This window comes from Taudactylus pleione, unplaced genomic scaffold (genome assembly GCF_031769625.1).
Source record: "Taudactylus pleione unplaced genomic scaffold, aTauple2 ptg000041l, whole genome shotgun sequence".
Classification (NCBI taxonomy): domain Eukaryota; kingdom Metazoa; phylum Chordata; class Amphibia; order Anura; family Myobatrachidae; genus Taudactylus; species Taudactylus pleione.
The window spans coordinates 15,979,037-16,001,012 of record NW_028284443.1 but is presented as its reverse complement, the minus strand read 5'-3'; the positions used below and the strand labels follow the sequence as shown (position 1 = coordinate 16,001,012).

General features: G+C 41.0%; 1 protein-coding gene across 4 annotated transcripts in view; it reads left to right on the top strand.

Moving 5' to 3' along the window:
- The window catches only part of KCND2 (potassium voltage-gated channel subfamily D member 2), a 456,159-nt gene that overhangs the window by 398,537 nt on the left and 35,646 nt on the right, over positions 1-21,976 (top strand). Inside the window, exons 3-6 of one of the 4 annotated variants that reach the window (XM_088456164.1) lie at positions 3,372-3,472; position 3,602; positions 7,289-7,384; positions 11,461-11,520. In XM_088456164.1, the coding sequence (XP_088312290.1) occupies positions 3,372-3,472; position 3,602; positions 7,289-7,384; positions 11,461-11,520 (258 nt within the window). The remainder of the gene's footprint in view (positions 1-3,371; positions 3,473-3,601; positions 3,603-7,288; positions 7,385-11,460; positions 11,521-21,976) is intronic. The other 3 variants (XM_088456155.1, XM_088456182.1, XM_088456173.1) reach the window with 3 other exon arrangements.

Below are 21,976 nucleotides of genomic sequence, written 5' to 3'. Positions count from 1 at the left end.
CACGCCATTTTTTTCTTTTTTTACACAGGTTTTTTTTTTTTTTTTTACCACAGCAGCACAGACGGGTCTCACGGACCTGTCATTGCTCTGTGCCAATCACACAGATGCATGTAGCACGGATCTCCCGGGTTCGTGCTACATGCAAATGGGCACCATAACGCTGATTGGCTTCCTGTCTGCCACTGCAGTGCCACTCCTAGATGGGCCACGTGTTTGTGCCGCCCCCTTGTGTCGCTTAGCATAGTCATCCAGCTTCATCGGTACAACCTTTTGGCCTAAAAACAATATTGTGAGGTGTGAGGTGTTCAGAATAGAGTGGAAATGAGTGGAAATTAATGTTATTGGGGTTATTAATAGCGTAGGAACAAAAAAAGGCCCATTTATGTGATTTTAGCGTTTTTTTTTTATTTTTTAAGAAAAAATCCAGATCCAAAACACAAAACCCAGAACCCAAAACACGGAAGGGTGGTTTTGGCAAAACCAATCCAGATCCAAAACACGAAGAAAGATCCAGATCCAAAACCAAAACACAAAACACGAAAAGTGTCCGGTGCACACCCCTAGTTCAAACGCACTGGCATGCCTGTGTTTTGCCGACCACATCCCGTCACCACCCACAAACGGCACTTCCTGTCAATTACTCTGCTATAGGGTCTGCGTAGTGACTGCGATCACTGTCCTAATCAGTAGCCGGTTTGCGCACACGCACTACGATGCATACGCATTACGCAACAATTGGCCGATTGCGTGCGTATTAGCAACTGTGATCCTAGCTGAATCAGGCCCTTAGTACATTATAATAGTGAATCCTGGGGTGTGACATTCCCTTATTCAGCAGGACCCCAATGTCTGTAACAGTTCTGGGATAAGGGGCACTGATAACACCACTGTTAGTTGAAAAAAAAACCTCAACTCAATAGTAGAGAGAGTCACAGTGCTGAACACGCTTTGGGGGATGTGTTCAATCAGGAATAAAGTCAGATCCCAGATACGCAGTGTTCATTATTATACACTTACAGTTTGGTGGAGTAATCCAATGCTGAATAGTTTAATATTACAATTACCTGAAAAACACGATCTGTAAGGGGGTGGCACCAAAAAGCCGGACCCTGCTCAGTGACTGGTGCATTGTGACATTAGTGTGCACGGCCCAGCTCCCAGAAAGAACTGACATTTGGGGGAGAGTCTCGGGGGCAGCCTGGCATCTCCGAGAGTGCTGGTCATTTTCCCAAAGTGATGAAACTGAGGATGTGCCGCAAGGCCGCGGCAGGTTTACTTACTGCACTTGGTGTCACCTACCCCAGTGACACTACTGACAGAAGGGACATTTTAGTGATCTTTACATCAAATTTCAGGATTTTACATTATAGACAATACTCATACACTTTAAATTTGGCACATTTTATTTTCTTACATTAGAAACAAAATGTAATTCTTACCACTAACTACCATAAAATGCTTTGTAGTCAGGTAAAAAAAACTTTAAAGATTTTTCATAAGTAATTACGAATAAATACAGGACAATAAGTAATTTTTAAGCTCCCCTTCTATACATGGTAGAAGAAATATTAGTTGCATATACAGCATTGAGTCTATTTGGGTAAGTCTTTGCACATCTGGATGCTGACATTATCACCCATTCTTCTTTGCAATAGTGTTTGACCTCCATCAGGTTGGATGAGGACCATTGGTGAACAGTAAATTCAATCATTGCTCTGTGGCATGAAGGTCTGGGCCTCTCCAGGACATTTAATTGTTTGCATTCTAGACAATCCAAAATGACTTTTGCTATATGCTTTGGGTTGTTGTCCTGATGATATCCTTGGGCTCTTGCAGGCTGCAGCAAGTTTTCCACCAAGATTTTTTATTTCGTGTACAATCCATTTCGAGCTCTGTTATTACAAGATTCCAAGTCCTTGAATCCATGAAGCATCCCAGTACCAATATGCTCCTTCCACCATGATTCAAAGTTAGGATAGAATACTTGGGATGATGATAGGGTTGGGCTTGCGCCAAACATATTGCCTAGCATTGAGGCCTAAAACTTCAGTCTTGGTTATATACAGACCATAGAATCTTCCTTTGCTTCATATGAGAGTCTCTTACATGCTTTCATGTGAGTTTTCTAGTTTTCAACAATGGTTCTCCCCTCTCATTATCATTATCATCAACCTTTTTTTTATGAGGGGCCATAGATTTGACAATGCTGTACAGTCAGCAATGCACAAAACAAAACAAATTAATATGGAAGTGTACCAGTTACATCATACAAATACATATAGGAGCAACAAACAATAGCATCAGTAAAAATCCAGTACAAGATGAGTCACGACAAAATAGCAACTACATCAGATGATATCAGATGATATAAAGCAGTACGGAAAGAAACCTTTACATGAGCAGGAGAGAACAGAAGATGACGGCCATTTGTGAAAGCTACCAGAGAGCTGAGGAAACTAATGTACATAAAGTGGGTTAGTAGGAAACATGTGAATGGTGAAGATGGAGTATGAGGAGGAAGTTGATTTAGGTTGAGTGAGGCATAAAATTGTGCAGAGGTGATTTGCAAAGTAGTACTTGAAAGATTGCAGGTTGCAAGAGAGTCTGGTCAGGGAGTTCCAGAGGTAGGGAGCAGTATGGGGGAACTTTGCAGGTTGAAGAATAAGATGATCATAGGAGACTATAAGATGGACTATCGTTGTTACATGGACAATTTCTCATATTTCTGCCAAGTAAACTGTAACTCTGTCAGAGTTGCCATAAGACCCCCAAAGTGTTTTCTGTTATGAATGCGCAGTTTTAGTGGTTGTCCTATTCTAGGCAATTTGACATTTGTGCTATACTCTCTCTCTTTATGATGGACATGACAGTGCTGTGTGGCGTAATTAAAGTCTTTGAGATTGTATAGCTATATCCTGCCTTTCAATAACATTTTATCATATTTGCTCTGAATATTCATTAGTCTTCATGAGGAAGCTTGTTTGGAAATGTACTAAAGACTATGGGACCTACAGTACATTAAATAATGTGACATATGAACACAATCGATGCACCAGGGGTTATTTAGGTCTAGTTGACTAAAATGGTTGGAAATTTTAAAGTAAATGTTTTGCTTTTATTTTAAATGAATTAAGAATTCCCTTGGTGTTTCTGTATCATTCTTCATTCTCCTGCATGTCAGTGTATCCACAGTTTTGGAATAGATGGGATAGAACAACCTCTAAGAGCTTATCAGAATGCTCACAGCAGCTGGTTGTATGCCAACATCATGATTTGATAAATGCATACATGCTAACATAGAGACATTTAAGGAATAAATAGATATTTATATATGTCTTTACTTGTACTAATATTATTTCTTTATTTCGTAGAAAGCAAGACTTGCAAGAATCCGTGTGGCAAAAACTGGAAGTGCTAATGCCTTCTTACAAAGCAAGCGCAACGGCTTGCTACATGAGACTGTTCAGGTGAAGTTCAGTTTTTATCTTTTACTTAGTTTCTGCTGTTTACAGTGTGTGCGTGCATACATAGAACAGAATAAACCAGGTTCCTGAACCATCAACACCAAATGTTCTCTGCCTGAAGCACATTGCAGTGTAAGAGTACAATGGAATAAGTGAATGCAGAAGTAACTACAAGCGTGCTAAACCTCCATAATTGATTACCCAAGGCAGTATTTTAGATTAGCAACTGTGATATATAGTATGTGTCTTGCGTAAATTGCATTTCTGGTTACTAAGACCATTAAAGCTAGCAGTTTTATTCGATAAACAAGTGCAAACCCTCCTGGAAATGGGATATACTCATTGACCCCTGTTGGCTGCTGAGAATAACTGATGATTCTCCTCTGGCATATACTGTACTGTTTGCAAGTTTACATGAAAATCACCTTTGCCAGGAAAAATGGTGAAAAAAATAGACAGCAGTAATATTCTGCAATTTTATGCCACGCTGATCATTAGGGCACACTGCTACTCACCTGAGTGGGGCAAGCTATTGAGGCACAGTGGATTCTCAGTGTACTGTACCTTGGATGTGTTTTCTAAATAACTTCCATTCATTTACTTAGTCATTATCTCTATTATCTGATAATACTGTGTCTGATTTGGCTGCTTAGACACAATTATGTCACTGATTAGAGATTGGGGATATTGCCAAATAGAGAGAAAATTTGAAAAAAAGGATTGCTTCTATCCGTGTTCTTACTTTTGCCATTGATGGTCTACTCCAGTGGTTCTCATACTCGGTCCTCAGGCCCCTACACAGGTCACATTTTCCAGGTCACATAGCAGGTGCACAGGTGTAGTCATTACTCACTGACACATTTTAAAAGATCCACAGATGGAGCTAATTATTTCACTTATGATTCTGTGATGAGGAGACCTGGAAAACATGCACTGTTTGGGGTCCTGAGGACCGAGTTTGAGAACCTGTAGTCTACTCTGGCTATTCTGCTGTCTTTTTTACAAAAATGTCTGATATGTCCTGTGTCATATTTACCATTGGCACATTGACTTAATGGAGTATATTTACTAAAGTGGGGGGTTTTAGAAGTAGAATCGTTGCCAATTGCAAACCAACCAGATTCTAGTTATTATGTTCTAGAAGGTAAGTAGAATCTGATTGGTTGCTACGGGCAACAACTCCACCTCTAAAAACCTGCACTTTAATAAATATACCCCAATGTCTCCTTTTAGCAGATTGAGCCTACAAATACTTCCAGGAGAGAATATATTTAGTGCAATACCAGCAGAGTTATTATTTAATCCCTATTGTTACCCACAAACCTCATAATAACCATTTTGTTTAAAATAATGATGGGTCAATGAGTGCATGAGTTAATTATAGAGGCTTAAATAAGAACAAAATGAAAAAACAAATATATGTTGCCACCAATTCCACATTCATTTGCAAATAAAATCAAAGAAGCAACACTTAGGCCACGGAAAGGCATACAGTACACTTTAATTATTTCAAGGAGGAAGATGAGTGGCGCTATGAATATGGTCATGCTGTTTGGCTTGTGCAATGCTCAAGCCGACTTCCAGAACTTTTTAAATAATATCTTTACAATATTGGCCCTATTCCTTATAAGAATTTATGGAACAATACATATTTTTATTAGAGTATTAGAGAGAGGGGAAAATGGAATTTGAAGTCTCAAATTTTTGTGCATCTTAGTTACATTATCTCAAAGCATGGTCTTCATATGGATCTTTCAAATAATCATGTGCGTAGGTTTGCAAAAAATAAATTGACATTCGAAGACATGACATTGTTTGGAAGGGGATAACTAATTATAAATTAAATATTTAATTGAATAATTGCAACAATAACTAGACTCACATCAGGCCCACATGACATATTTTTTAGAAAATGTGTTTCGTGTAATAACTTTCAGAAAAGCCAATGCTTTACTGTACCACAAAGTTTTCCCCTGCAAATATGAGGAGAGCTAAGTAGAGGCTTCCATAATTTTCAGATTTTAAAATCATTCTTTCCAGTTCTCACTCAGATCAGCAAGCTGCCTATAGTCTAAGTAAGGTCGAGAATGAAGCATAACTTACTACAACCTATGAACCTTAACTAAAATAAAGAATCAGATGCCGGGAATGGAATTTAAACAAATCACATTTGAATTATAATTGAATTGGTGACTAAGAAGCGATTGCCTCCAAACTTTAGCCAAACTGATGTTATCCTAATTCTACAGGGCCAAACATCTAGGCATAAGCCAATGTCCCCACTTTGGGCAGATACAACTCACCCTGCAGAAGGGAGGTGTCCCACAAATATAATTTGTGTCCTATAGGCTGCTGAGAAACAATGCTTTCCCAACAAAGCTGGCTTCATTGTACCACAGTCAGCCACCCAGAGACCCTAGAATGCCACCCTAATGCAGCAAGCATAGAACTTGAGAAAAGAGACTTCCCAGGCATGGTTCATATACTATCAACAGATGCATTACTGCCATGCTTCCCAGGCTGATTACATACTTGCCCACATACTGTAAACATTAACTTTCCACTGAATACGATAAACCACTGCTGCACTATGGGGACATCTACAGACTGGTACTGAACAATATCGGACAAAATAATTCAATTGGAACCCCAGCATGCCGTAAACTCTGGCAATGACTTTACTAAGGTTATTTCCTGCTATGTGAAAAACTATGAAACTCTGGGACAACCCATTAATCTACAGTAGCCACAAGGAAAGGAAAGATGCCATCTCATTTTAACTCCCGTACACCCAAACACCTAGCCCAGTGACCACCCAGTAGAGTAGTCGCCCTCATGGCCAAAGGGGACTGAGACGCCTATAGATAAAAGAATGACCCACAAACCAAATTACTGAAATTTCATGAGATGAATCTGTAAAGCAGCATAATCTCAAATTCAATAAGGGCACACAACACAATATATAACAATGCAACAAACAAATTGAGGCAGCATTGAAAACCTATGGGGAAGAAAAAAAAAGTGAGAGGGATGCAAGGGAGCATGAGATGAAAAAGTGACCCAGGTGAAGGTAAAACCATTAGGAAAAAACATTGGGGATGCCAACAGCAAATAAGGTTCTGCTTGATGTAAAAAATTAGGTCAGATCCTTTCAATGCCCCCACAATGTTAGTTAGCAACCAAAGTTCTGAGTCAACCCCGCAAGGAACACAAGCTAACACTGGTTGGAGCTACAAATATTTTTTTATATGCTGAAAAGTCCTGCAACCCAACTTTTCATTATCTGCAACAGAGTAACCAGCTTTAGCAGGACCAGTGACAGCCCCAATCCTGAAAAAGTGTGCTATGGATGGAGGCATCAAAGACAAGCTTTATCAAACTTGCTTCAAAAATAGAGTAATCCAGCATCCATGACCCAACTAATCAGTTTTATAATCCAATGCCTATGACCCAACTGACCAGTTTGTAATGTCATTGTAAGTGTTAGTAAATAGCACAATGCACTAAGGGCCTGATTCAGATGTGCATGTAGATCCGATGCCGCTTGCAACTGGCCAATGTTTTTAGTCACACAGCTAAACAGTAAAACCAAAGCCCCCTAGGATTTCTATAAACGCTGTATAAATTAAGGTACAATAGTGACACGAATGGATTTTACTGGAAGAAAAATGTTCAGACTATTACAGCAGTGTGAGAACTCCTAACAACTCACAGAGTTAAATCAATTTAATTTATTATATCTGTAGAAAAAAATGTATTAGACAAATATTAAAAGGTGTATAATTATATATATATTTTTTTTTTATTTTTTTTTTAATTTGCAGGGTTCCAATGAAGAGGAACAAGCTTTTGTTAACAAATCTGGATTTACATTTGCAACACAACACCATCACCTGCTCCATTGTCTGGAGAAAACTACGGTAGGCAAACATTTTCTTTTGGGAAAAGTGAGATAACATTAGATCTGTATTTCAAAATTAGCAAGTATTTATTAGATGCACATTTACTTGAGCAAAATTTAAAAAACTTTTCTTATATATTTCCTGGCAAAAGTTTATACCTTTTGCCAATAGAATTTTGATGAAATGTTAGTCATACCCCAACTATATCACACAGTGGAATATATGTCATCATCCTCCTAGCTCAATTCGCAAAAACACTTGAACTACCCCTATCTCACTTATCTCTCTATGCTGACTTACAGTGCCTAATATATTAGCAAGTTGAAAGTACTTGTGACCAAACAGGAACAAGTATGACATGTTGTAGGTGTTTTGCAAAGTGTGGTTGAGTGCCATAATCTTGAGCCAAAACTTTGTAGGAAAGAGTTGTCCAACTTATAGACCTGACATTGTCCTCAAAAACTACTTTGAGAGCCCAGCTTTCCAGAAAGCCTTAGACTTTGATGGACAACTTCATTTTCTGAACATTAGTTGCCCAATAAATACAGATGTAACAACAATGTTGGTACACTTGGATGGCTTGCCTAAAGTTCCAATTTTTTATATGTTAAAGATCTACTTGAAATCTATCACTAATGTACTCTATTACAGATACAGTATGTAGGGAATTTATGATTGTTAGAAAAAAAGTTAGTTTCAATGTAAAATTCAAAACTATCTTGTAAATATAATTATGCAACTTGCAGGTTTTTACATTTTTAAGATATTTGAAAAAACAATAGAACCAAAAAATAATTATACCATAACTTTGAACTTTTGACATTTTCAATTACTGTAGGTTTATTTTGAATCTGTTTCTTTGGAGAATTCTCCTGCATGACTCAGCAACAGTAAATATGTAAGACGACTTTCTGTACAGAACACATTATTGAATTATATTTTAACTATATTAGAAATTACCAAGAAGATCCATGACTATATAAATTCACAGGCTTAAATACTTTATCTTCCTTATCTGTTATGTTATAGAGGCGATCAGAATATGGTACTTAACGCAAAATACAGAATATATTCAGTGAGCAAGACAATGCATTCTGGCCACTTCGTACTGCATGTGTTAATAATTGAATAACAATAAAAATAAAGGCACTATTATATATTTTAAACTGTAAGATTTATACAATAATGTTAGGAATGGCAACAATGGAAGATAAGTTTTCATTGTGTAGCAGCTACTGGGAACAGCATTCCAAGACATTTCCTTCCATACGGGGTGTGGCTATTAAATAATGAAACAGTACTTGTAAAAAATAAACCGTACTGCATGAGTTAAAATGGAGTGGGGGAACACTGACTTTGGATTATCCTAAAACGGTTTTGCAAGTTTCACCCCTCTTGCACAGGTAGTTTGCTGTTGTGTTTTTCCCACGCACAATAAAACTGCTTAGGTCAAAAGTAGAGCAACTCGTTAACTTACATTTTTTAGTTAAATTGAACAAAACACCCACCGATTCTTTCTGTATGCTAACCGAGACTTACATGGCAGATTGTATGTCACGTGCACGTGTTTTTGAGTGGCACAAAAGATTTAGTGATGGTCGTGAGGTTGTTGAAGCTGATGAAAGTCCCAGAAGGCCTTGCACATTAAAAACAAATGACAATGGGGAAAAAATTTAGACAATTGTTCAAATTGACCATCAACTCAGCATCCAAATGATGAAAATGTACTTAATATAATTAAACATAAATTATAGCACCAGGCTCGTTATGTAATAGCCATACCTTGTAGTATGTTATGATAAAATGTTTGAGAAAGGAACCAGCAAGAGACAATCTGTACAGGCATTTGAGGCTGCTATGTATAGTTCATAGTCTATGAGGTAAAATATTGGTGCTTTAGGGAGTGAGTCTATGTGCTGTTCTATAAAGTGTCCCAGAGGAGAAAATAAGGAACACTTGGATATCTTGCTGGCGCATATTTAATGGAGGTTTCCAAATGGCCCTTCCCAGCCTACATACCAAACTTTTGTGTGCTGTTTCATCCATTAAAGTTTCAGTACTCTGCATTCAATCTCCTCTGCCAAGTGCACACTTGGTGGGGCTTTCTGACTGGCCAAAAACATCCCTAGGCTTAAATCTTTTGCTTTTCTTACATAGTTGCTGGCATTGGTGCTACTAGCTTTGTCCTCCCATTCTATTCTGAGTTCCCTATAAAGCACATTCTATTCTGAGTTCCCTATAAAGCTATAAAGCACAGTAGATGGCAAGAAAAGTATTTAAGGACACAGTAATAATTTTGTTTAACAGCTGCAGCACTTACCACCATCATGGCTCTGAGTAATTTGCTAGGGAGTGTGACTTCTCTTTCCAGGATGTCCAAGTGCATTATAGCTCCTTTGCTTAGGGACCTGGTCTGATATCATTGTTAGTATTAAGGAAGGATTGTTTTGGGGAGGCCACATGATTGTTAGAGCTTTCAGACTTCAGTGTCACATGGTTGTCAACCTGTGCAGTTCCACTTATTACCAAATCTAACAGAGGGGCAGGTCTGCAGCTAGTTTTAGTTTTCTTTTTACAAAATCGAGAACAGCCGACCTAGAAATCTTGCATTTGCTGCTTGATAGATATGTATTTCAGGATGAAATTCAGCTGATGGCCCTAAATAGATTAAAGATGACCATGTGTTTATAAGTACACATACCATTATATACATATAAGGCCAGAGTGCACAGCAGGCGGTTTTTGAGTCTAGGTCTCATTATTAATGAAGCAAACCAGGTCAGGCACACAGCAAAATCTTTTTTGGTGTCTCTGTGCATGTGGTTTGTCACTGATGACCCAGTTTACCACCAGTGCACATAGGCAGGCTGAGCAAGATGGTGGGATTTGAGTAGGAGCAAATTTGTTTTTACCTCTGTGTACAAGTAGGAGCAATTCTAGTTTACAGAGGAGATGCACAAGAGAGTCAAGAAGCACTAGTGCACATCCAGGGTACTTCACGGATAAGATCCTGTGTTGGCTTCTGTACACTGCGTCAGAGCCATAACTAGACTTTTTGGTGCCCTGTGCCAGAGAGAGCATTGGCAACCCCCTCTCCCATTTTTTTAAATAAGAACATATGATAGTGTACCTGAAAAAGAGCCATGGCCTCATGGGGAAGGGCCAGGGAGGAGATAGGGGAGGCCAGGAGATGCTGGGGATAAAGAAGAGGAAGCTACAAGTGAGAATGATAATAAACAGGAAAATTGACAGGCCCAAACAGCGCCCCCCGCCCTGCAGTGCCCTGTGCCATGGCACTGGTCGCACCACCCTAGTTACGGCCCTGCACTGCGTCCCAATATATATGGCTTAGGTGGTTTATAGGTCCTCAGGGTAGAAGTGGCAGTGCTACAAATTTATTGCACTATTGTCCCTGATGAATAGGTATTTTTTCACTAATTAACAATATATAGGCATTAACAACAGTCAGTACATATAGTTTACAACATTTCAACAATATTACTACTTGCTTAGTATAGTTTTAAAATCCAATCTATTCCTTCTTTGTAACTTGTGACAGTAGAATTCAGTGGTCTTAATCTATGTTTTGTATGTGTGTTTGTATGTACTGTATATTGTATTGTCACAAGGTACATAAAACATTCAATATATCATAATCGCGATGTTTTGGTGTAATATATACACAGTCTTTAGAGAGATGTACAGAAACAAGTAGTGTGTGACACGGACACAAAAGACAAAACAATCTTTAGTAAAGAATGACATTTTTTGTGAAGTAAGGTTGCAGAAAGTGAATAAAACATGTAATTGTAAATATAAAATACTTTATCACTCAAGATGTATTACTGTGCAAGCTGCTCCTGTCATGATAGTGTTTCTACATAAATGGGAGATGCAACTATCAGTAAACTGATTTTCTGGATGACACGGGCTGTCTACAGGAATAAAAATAACTTTCGACAATTTCCTTTTCTGAACCTTTTCTCCAGGTAAATATAATGTTACAGAATATGCCTTCACTCTGTTTTATATCTGTCACTGTCATCTAAGTAATTTCTGTTTCCCTTATTTTTCTGTCATCACATTACATGTAGGGGTTATCTCACTTTGTGGATGAGTCCATCTTACCAATAAGTTCACCACCCATCATTCAGGTACCATTTCGGTGTTTCTTCTGATTGTGGAGGATTAGGAAGCACCTTCATGTATAACACAATTGTAGTCATACTTTTTATTGGACTGTTGGGGGTAAATTTACTAAAGTGAGAATTTTTAGAAGTGGGTTTTAGAATCGATGTTGCCCATAGCAAACAATCAGATTCTACTTAACATTTAACTAGCACCTTCTAGAAGATAGTAGCTAGAATCTGATTGGGTGCTATGGACAACAACACTTTTAAAACTCACTCTAAAAACGATCACTTTAGTAAATTTACCCCTTGCAATTAATCAAAACAGAAGTGATAGAGGATAAATGTGTGTACACTCTGAAGGTGACCTACATCTGAAAGAATCAGACTGTTTGTCTGTGTCATCATGTTCTGTGAATATATAACCACTGTTCTTTTTATGTACCGTATCTGTATTTTCCATTAATAAAGTTATACTATAAAGGTGTAAAAAATATCTATTTTAGAAGCATAAGTTTCAAAGGGGTCTAAGTACTATGCATTGGATAGAGATAAACAACTCCATTTCTAAAATCCTGCACTTTAGTAAACATACCCCTTGGAGAGAGATTAAGTGGATGGAAATAAAGTACCAACCAATAAGCTCCTAACTGTTACTTTACAGGCTGTTTGCAAATGACAGGAGTTGATTAGTTTATACTTTATTTTCATCCACTTAATCTCTCTCCAAGGGGTATATTTACTAAAGGTGCGGGATTTTAGAAATGGAGTTGTTGCCCATAGCAACCAATCAGATTCTAGCTATAATCTTCTAGAAGGTGCTAGATAAATAAGTAGAATCTAATTGGCTGCTTTGGTCAACAACTCCACTTCTAAAAACCCGCACTTGATTATACTCCCAAGGCTTAGTACATACTGTAGACCCCTACGTTTTCCAACTTTGGACTGTTTGGATTTTGGGTAACAATGAAAATCATGTCCATGCAACACAATTACAAATAATTTATGTTAATTTTACATTTTAAACTATTTTGTAAGAAACCTATAAACCTCACTTTAATTGGAAAAGAAAAAAAATGTGACTATATGCCACCTAAACATGTTATATTAGGCAGTAGAATTATATAATTACAATGTTGTAAGTGTTTTCTAAGCAGTGAATTTGACTTTCTGCTTTTAATTGCTAATTTACTTTCTTTGTACATGTGCCAGCAGCTGAGTCTGATTGGTGCAGACCCCATTATAATATATCTGGCAAGCGATCCCATTTCTATGGTAAATTTAGACTTTATATAAAATTAATTTATATACAGAGTTAATTGAAAACTGGATAGAAGAAATTAACCCTAAGGTCCAGTGCAAGCATCAGAATCATTTAGTTAAAGACACTCTCTATACTGTAACAAATAAAAAAGATGAACAAATCAGGTTACCACTGTATAAGGAAAACAGGTGGTACCAAGGTAATACTGTAAAAATAGAGTGCAAGCACATGTAGCTCTACTATGGGCCTGATACTAAGCCACGCGCAATCCGCAGGCAATGCTGACGATCACATAGTTGAGCCTTTTTTTGCAACTGCGAATGCACCAAAATGCGTAGTAACTCCTACAGCACATGTGATACGCAGAGTGGACGCATAAAGACGCTGTTGCAATGGAGACGCACAGTATCAGAATTGTTGTGGAAAAGTGATGGGCGTTCCTGGGCGGTGACTGGTAGGTGGCTAGTAATGCACGTAAAACTGGTCTGTTCAGTGGGTGTGTTATGGGAGTGTCACGGTTGTGCCAATGCAAGCGGCTGCGTACACAGACATACAGCCGCAGGCATAGGAGGCAGTGGTCAGATGGAGAAGCTGCGTGCAAGTTTCTATGGTGTGACTGATGGTGACGTCTAGGGATGCACCAATCGGTATTATTGTGTCTCCAGACACTACAAGCGTGCGTCCCGGTCCTTGCACATTTAGCTGTACAGAGGTACACAAGGGAAGGAATTTTTACAGCAATTGCGATGGGCTATCGCCAATAGACACTGCTGTGTGCGCATCTGCGTCCAACTCAGACTCAGGCTCTATTACTATTTTTACATTCTTGTACTTGCAGAACTAAAAATGCCAGCATGCCTATGGGTGCACGGTAAGATCAGCACTTGTAGTGCCACAAGGTTTTCTCAACAAAGCCGTACATGGCAGAAGTATATAAAGAAAACTCTTTGGGTGTGGATGCTGCAGGAAGGGAGGGAGAAAAGTGACTGATGGTTTGTACAGTATTATAAGACATAGTCGCAGGGCACGTCACTATGTCCATTATATCCATTGTTTTTAAAGATGAGAAATATCAAGTGTACTGTTGTAAGTTAGACAAAAGCAACATTTGTTCAGAACATATTTGTAGCTAACAAAGTATTGAGTTACCAATGAATAAGCATACAATGCTGCTATTAATTACAGCTCTTTTTGTAAGGTAAGTAAATCCGGTGTATTATGATAATGATGATAACTGTTTCCAAGCTAATTTCCTGAATTATGAAGTATGTCTGGAATCTGCAGCTAAACGAGTTTGAAATTAGTTTATAAACCCATTTCCAGCTAATGCCAAGGAACGTGAAGAGTGTACTAAAAAAGACTGCAATTTGAAGGCTAGTGTTAAATTATACATACATTACTGAATGCTTTTCCACTATGCCTGTAAGGAAGCATTATGTATCAGTCTTTTTGGTCAGGCTACCTGCTGACTGCAAACATTACACCACAAAGGGAGAAAGAGCCAAAGCAGCAATGGTGATTGCCACAAGTGTAGCACAGACATAGGTGACAGTTGTGGGTACTTGGGTGACAGTTGATAGCAGGTACTTGTGTGATTGCTGATAGCAGGCACTGGTGTGGTGGCTGATAGCAGGTACTGGTGTGGTGGCTGATAGCAGGTACTGGTGGGATGGCTGATAGCAGGTACTGGTGGGATGGCTGATAGCAGATACTGATGTGATGGCTGATAGCAGGTATTTGTGTGATGGCTGATAGCAGGTACTGGTGTGATGGCTGATAGCAGGTACTGGTGTGATGGCTGATAGCAGATACTGGTGTGATGGCTGATAGCAGATACTGATGTGATGGCTGATAGCAGATACTGGTGTGATGGCTGATAGCAGATACTGATGTGATGGCTGATAGCAGGTATTTGTGTGCTGGCTGATAGCAGGTACTGGTGTGATGGCTGATAGCAGGTACTGGTGTGATGGCTGATAGCAGGTACTGGTGTGATGGCTGATAGCAGGTACTTGTGTGATGGCTGATAGCAGATACTGGTGTGATGGCTGATAGCAGGTACTGGTGTGATGGCTGATAGCAGATACTGGTGTGATGGCTGATAGCAGATACTGGTGTGATGGCTGATAGCCGATACTGATGTGATGGCTGATAGCAGGTACTGGTGTGATGGCTGATAGCAGGTACTGGTGTGATGGCTGATAGCAGATACTGGTGTGATGGCTGATAGCAGATACTGGTGTGATGGCTGATAGCCGATACTGATGTGATGGCTGATAGCAGGTACTGGTGTGATGGCTGATAGCAGGTACTGGTGTGATGGCTGATAGCAGATACTGGTGTGATGGCTGATAGCAGATACTGGTGTGATGGCTGATAGCCGATACTGATGTGATGGCTGATAGCAGGTACTGGTGTGATGGCTGATAGCAGGTACTGGTGTGATGGCTGATAGCAGGTACTGGTGTGATGGCTGATAGCAGGTACTTGTGTGCTGGCTGTTAGCAGATACTGGTGTGATGGCTGGTAGCAGATACTTATGTGATGGCTGATAGCAGGTACTTGTGTGATGGCTGATAGCAGATACTGGTATGATGGCTGATAGCAGATACTGATGTGATGGCTGATAGCAGGTACTTGTGTGATGGCTGATAGCAGGTATTTGTGTGATGGCTGATAGCAGGTACTTGTGTGATGGCTGATAGCAGATACTGGTGTGATGGCTGATAGCAGATACTGATGTGATGGCTGATAGCAGATACTGGTGTGATGGCTGATAGCAGGTACTGGTGTGATGGCTGATAGCAGGTATTTGTGTGCTGGCTGTTAGCAGATACTGGTGTGATGGCTGGTAGCAGATACTGATGTGATGGCTGATAGCAGGTACTTGTGTGATGGCTGATAGCAGGTATTTGTGTGATGGCTGATAGCAGGTACTTGTGTGCTGGCTGATAGCAGGTACTGGTGTGATGGCTGATAGCAGGTACTGGTGTGATGGCTGATAGCAGATACTGGTGTGATGGCTGATAGCAGGTACTGATGTGATGGCTGATAGCAGATACTGGTGTGATGGCTGATAGCAGGTATTTGTGTGATGGCTGATAGCAGGTACTTGTGTGCTGGCTGATAGCAGGTACTGGTGTGATGGCTGATAGCAGGTACTGGTGTGATGGCTGATAGCAGATACTGGTGTGATGGCTGATAGCAGATACTGATGTGATGGCTGATAGCAGATACTGGTGTGATGGCTGATAGCAGGTACTGGTGTGATGGCTGATAGCAGGTATTTGTGTGCTGGCTGTTAGCAGATACTGGTGTGATGGCTGGTAGCAGATACTGATGTGATGGCTGATAGCAGGTACTTGTGTGATGGCTGATAGCAGGTATTTGTGTGATGGCTGATAGCAGGTACTTGTGTGCTGGCTGATAGCAGGTACTGGTGTGATGGCTGATAGCAGGTACTGGTGTGATGGCTGATAGCAGGTACTGGTGTGATGGCTGATAGCAGATACTGGTGTGATTGCTGATAGCAGATTCTGGTGTGATGGCTGATAGCAGGTACTGGTGTGCTGGCTGATACCAGGTACTTGTGTGATGGCTGACATCAGGTACTTGTGTGCTGGCTAATAGCTCCCTCAGCTGCTGGGCTGTGTAGCAGAGGCTACACTGTCAATGGGCAGTTCACCCATGGCTAGAACATGGATGATATTAGTAATAATCTTTATCACACCGTTTAACTTTATAAAATACTGTATAGTCCAGTAAAGGATATTGAACCTCCAGCTGGTGTAGTACTGTGCACTTAGGACAGCACTTCATTAGGGTTTATTTACTAACATTACATATAAACTTGTATCCGTGAAGTGCTCATCAGACAATGAAAGTGAACGTCTGATTACAGTAGTTAAGCTGGTCATACATTAGACCGGTGTGATTCCAACCAGCCAGGTTAGAATGATAAATCGTCTATTGTTTAGGAGCAAACGATAATCATTTGTTTGCTCCGACACGCTAAAATATGTCATATAACCAGTGTTCCAACTAGTTCTGGGGCAGACAATGGAGGCGCCTGCTGCCGGGCTCCAGCTCTGAAGGGGCACCTCCTCCATTGTCCACAACATTTTCACCCCACTTAGGGCTGTAACTATGTACCCGGAGAGTACCGTCACGGCCGCCCAATACATGGCACCTCTTCCCGGCACCTGAGAAGCCACCATACAATAGTGGAGAGCTCCATGTCAGACCATCAGCTGCTGCCGTCGTCTATTTTGTGCCTGTCTGCATGCAAATTGCTACATTACAGTGTCAGCAGCTGTGACAGGGGGACACCAAATTATAACTTGCCTCTGGGCATCTGGTATGAACTTACGCTACTGAACTAGTTATTTGATTTTTCCCAACTAACCATTCTGGTGTAGGGGGAAAGTTTTCAAATTTTTCCCCACCTGAACGATAAGTAGGTGAATACTAGCCGGCAGTGTCCACCTACTTTTTCACCATCCTCACCACCATCAATGCTGGGGTTGCCCTGTTAGCCTGGGAACCCTGTCAGCGGTGACAGACAGTACCTGTGTGTGGAGCTTAGATGGCTCCATATCCTGAAGTAAGCAGTGGGACACCCGCTGCTGCTGCAGCAAAGACAGCCAAGTCCCAGGGAGCCTGTGACACGCCTATGCACCGACTGCTAGACACAGCTGCCTGCTACACGACTCCAGTTGTGATCGATGATCTCTCACTGCATCACAGCTGCGGCTCTGCTGCAGTGTCCCTGGCTGCATCCCGGGAGATCCCACAGCATCTGTGCATGGAAGCTCAGACTACTCCTGCCGGTGACTGCTCTTCCCTCCTGCAGTGAGTGGCAGCACACCTGCTGCTGCTGTAATATTAGCAGCTCAATCCCGGGGAGCAAGCAGGCCTCCATGGCAAATGGTTTAGAGATAAATCGGATTACTAGGTGTAGCATTTCATTGTGCCCATGCTGTTAATGGGCAGGGCCAGCACAGGGCGCTGATGTGCCAGTTACGGCTGTGAGCGTGGCATATAGCCGCACTAACTCATGCCACAAATTGATCATGGGTAATTGGATTGACCCCTTTACATGAAGTGAGCAATATAATAAATATAATAAATAACATAACATACTGACATACTGATATTAACATTTTCAACAAACAATTGTTTATTTAAAACATGCAGAAGTAGGCAGACACTGTCCACCTACGTTGTGACATCACATGTTGGAGAGACAGGGTATGCAGTCAGGAAGCCGATGGCTGAAATGCCGACTGCTGGCTTCCCGACTATCATATCCCAGCAAAGTACTAATGATAGGCGTAGAAATCCCGATGCCTATCATTAGCCCTATGCTGCGAGACCAACGCCCGGCATATGGAATGAAGGTAAGCCGGCCAGCGGCAGTGGACAGCCGCAGGGGGGGTTAGGTTAGGGGCTCCTGGGGAGGACTTAGAGTTAGGCACCCCCCCGGGAGGTTTAGGGTTAGACTATGGGAAGGGGGATTAGAGTTAGGCACCCCCGGGGGGAGGTTAGGTTTAGGCACCCCCTGGAGGGTTAGGTTTGGGGTGCTGGGATGGGGGGGTTAGGTTTAGGCACCCCTGGGGGAGGTTAGGGTTAGGCACCCCTAAGGGTTTGGGTTAGGGGGGGGGAAAGATTAGAGATAGATTAGATACTTACCCTGTCAGGATCTGGTTCTTTCTAGCTTCCGGCGTCAGTATTACATCCGCCGGGCTGACGTCCGGCGGGATATAATACCGATTCCAGAGAGACAAGTTGGGCAGTTGGTGAGTTGGATGGTTGGAGGAAATTTGGTCTGATGTATGGCCAGCATTACTCTAGTTCAGTGCAGATTTACACCTTTTAGTAAAGGTAGCAAATAATGCCATATAAACAGGTAAATACACTGTAGTTAAATGCAAGTGTACACTTAAAAGCAGACCACAGAACTGCCTTTTTTACCTGTGTACTGTATTTTAAATTGCACATATTATGATATGTGCAGTTCTACATACGAGGGCTGATTTAAAAGTAATGAGACTGCCGCTGTTTTTCTGTCCCATAGGTAGACGTGGCAATGCTATGCTGGTTATTGTGAAGCTCATACATCGATGTAAACAAAAAGAAAGACAAAACCCAACTTCTGCGCACTCCAGATAACACCAGTAAGAAAAAAAAATGTCAATACAATAATACCACAACCGGGTCGAAGTCCTCAATAGGATATAGAAATGTTTATCATAATGGATTATATTCCGGTTCTTCTGGCATATATTCTTGTCAAAATGTAAAAAGAGAAAAGACAAGAAAAACAAAAATAGTGTAGTAGATCATAACAAGGTCCTTAATATATAACAATGGGACGTGACTTCTTCCCCCTTAATCCAAAGATATAGAGTGATTGTACAGTGCTCATGTAAGAGTGTTACGGTTTCCTCCTATAAAGGTATCTTTGCCTAGGAAGCCTTGTCATCAGTGTGCGATTATCCAGAAAATGGTGCTCACCATCGTGAAACATGGGATGTAATATAGAAAGATGGGCGTACCCCAACTCACACTTTGAGGTAAATTCGTATTTTCATAAAGGTATCTTTCTGCTTAGTCCTATTCCTTTATATTGCCCAATACTTCTTCTCTCCACCGATCTCTTCTGTCTGGAGAGCGGAGCTGGCACACAGACAGTGGCAGCTGCACACAATGGGACGTCAGAACCGCCTGGGTCGCTTTTCCACGAGTAGCTATTAAGGATCTTGTTATGATCTACTACACTATTTTTGTTTTCTTTGTCTTTTCTCTTTTTACAAGAATATATGCCAAAAGAACTGGAATATAATCCATTATGATGAACATTTCTATATCCTATTGAGGACTTCGACTCCGGTTGTGGTATTATTGTATTGACATTTCTTTTTCTTACTGGTGTTATCTGGAGTGCGCAGAAGTTGGGTTTTGTCTTTCTTTTTGTTTTGATCGGTAGTGTATTTGGGGGTTGGTGATCTCCCCCTTGGCATTTCTAATTTTTGCAGCCCCTTTGCGCAGTTGTCCACTGTACCCTTTTTTCTTCATACATCGATGTGTCTGAACCTGCAGTTGGATTGCCGTAGTCTTCTTTGTTTGGTCACAGGGAGAGGAAGATCTTTCTACATTTTGTAAAAAGACGTGTCTGAGATCATCAGAGTTGTGTGATTGAATTTTGTGTTAAACTTGGAAAAAGTGGAAAAGAAACTCATGAAATGTTACGGTAAGCATACGGTGGAGAAACAATTATCCGTGCTGCAGTATTTCGGTGGTGGTAGCACTTTAAAGAGGGTAATACGCGAGTGACTGACGAAGCGCAGAGACCATCCACTGTGGCTACAGATGTCAACATTGCTAAATCTGTGGAGATGTTGCAAAATGACAGAAGGTTGTCTTCCCGTGAATTTTCAGCTTCACTTGGCATCTCATTCAAATGGGTTCAGCATATTGTGACAAAGGAACTGAAAATGCATCACGTGTGTGCCAGGTGGGTACCCAGACATCTCACAGAAGAGCAGATACGATGATGAGGTGAATCATGCAAGAACACCGTTTGAATGTCGGAGAGGATTCCCGATTTCCTGACATCAATTGTGACATGGAGCGAATCGTGGATTTCTCACTATGAGTCATAATCCAAACAACAGTCCAGTGTATGGAAGCCAGTCAAATTCGCCTCCATCCAACCAATTCTTTGTGATTCCTTTGGTGTGTAAAGTCATTCTTCTATTGTTGTTTGATGCGCACAGTATGATCCTACAGCACTGGATTCCCATGCGGACAGACAACTAATGGTGACTACTAAGCAAACGTCCTGAAAACCCATTTGCGTTGAGCCATGAGGAAGAAAAGACCACATTTGCCGAAGAAACAGTGTTTTTTGCTCCAAGACAATGCTTGACTACATGTTGCTGCTGTTACATTGGCAGCACTGACTGAAATTAAAGGGACAGCACTGGAATACCCTGCATATAGCCTGGACTTAGTGCCCTGTGATTTCTGGGCATTCCCAACCCTGAAAAAACAACTACGCAGGAAGAAGTTCTCAACAGATAATGAAGTGAAAAATGCCACAGCTACAACACTAAGGGCTCTATTTACTACAATCCGCATATTGAATGCAGATTGTAGTGTGATATTATTGACTGAATTCGCATTGCGATTTCAGGCAATATCACAGGGATTTACCACAAATCCCTTGCAGGGACAGAGCTTGCGAAAAAGCTCTGTCCCTGTGAATCCCATCTGCACACTAGTCACGGTATTTTCGAATAAAATACTGTGACAAAGTGCCCGCGCATGCGTCGACCGGCTGCCGCTGATACCCTCCCCCAGCGCTAAGCTCCACCCCTGGTGCTAAGCCCCACCCCCAGCGACCACGGACCCCCCGCGACCCCCCCTCTCCCTTAATTACACTTACCTGCATGATCCGGGCCTTCGGTGATGTCCTCCATGCCTCCAATCAGGTGATCTTCCATACTGCACTGGGGCCCGATCACCTGATGACTGGGCCACAGTGCACTATGGGAGACCAGCTGACCGGAGAGGAGACATCACCGTATACCCGATCACCGGTCCCTGGAGTCAGGTAAGTAAAAATTTTGGACAGTTTTTTTTTCTTTTTTTTACAGTAATCAGCTTGCGGTCTCTTTAGACCACACAGCTGATTACTGGGACCGACTCCCGGCTCTGCTCTGCCTGTTAGAGCAGAGTAGGAGGCCGGTAACCGGGGGAGTCCCTGGATAATGCCACCTCCAGGTGGCGTTATTATCACAGGGCTTTCCCCGATATTTTTTTACAATTTATTTTTAGTAACTCTGGTCGGATCACATTTCCCATTACAATTACGGGAAATGCGATCTGATTACTAAAAATAAGTGATACTTAGGGATTGGAGTAGAATTTTACAAATTCTACTCCAATTGCCCTGTAATAACTATAGGTTATACTAAAATAATGTGAAAAGGGTGTGAAAACACCCTTTTTCACTTTATTTTAGTAAAAATAATGTTAAGAAATAGAGCCCCTAAAGTGATGTCACAAAACAGTCTACTGCACGTCTTTGAATCATTGTTGAAACGCTGAAAAAAATGTTTTGAATGTGAAGGACGCTTCTTTGAAAAAGAAAAATGTTTAGATCCTGTGGAGTCATCTAATTCTGAATAAAAAAAATGTATTTCATTACTT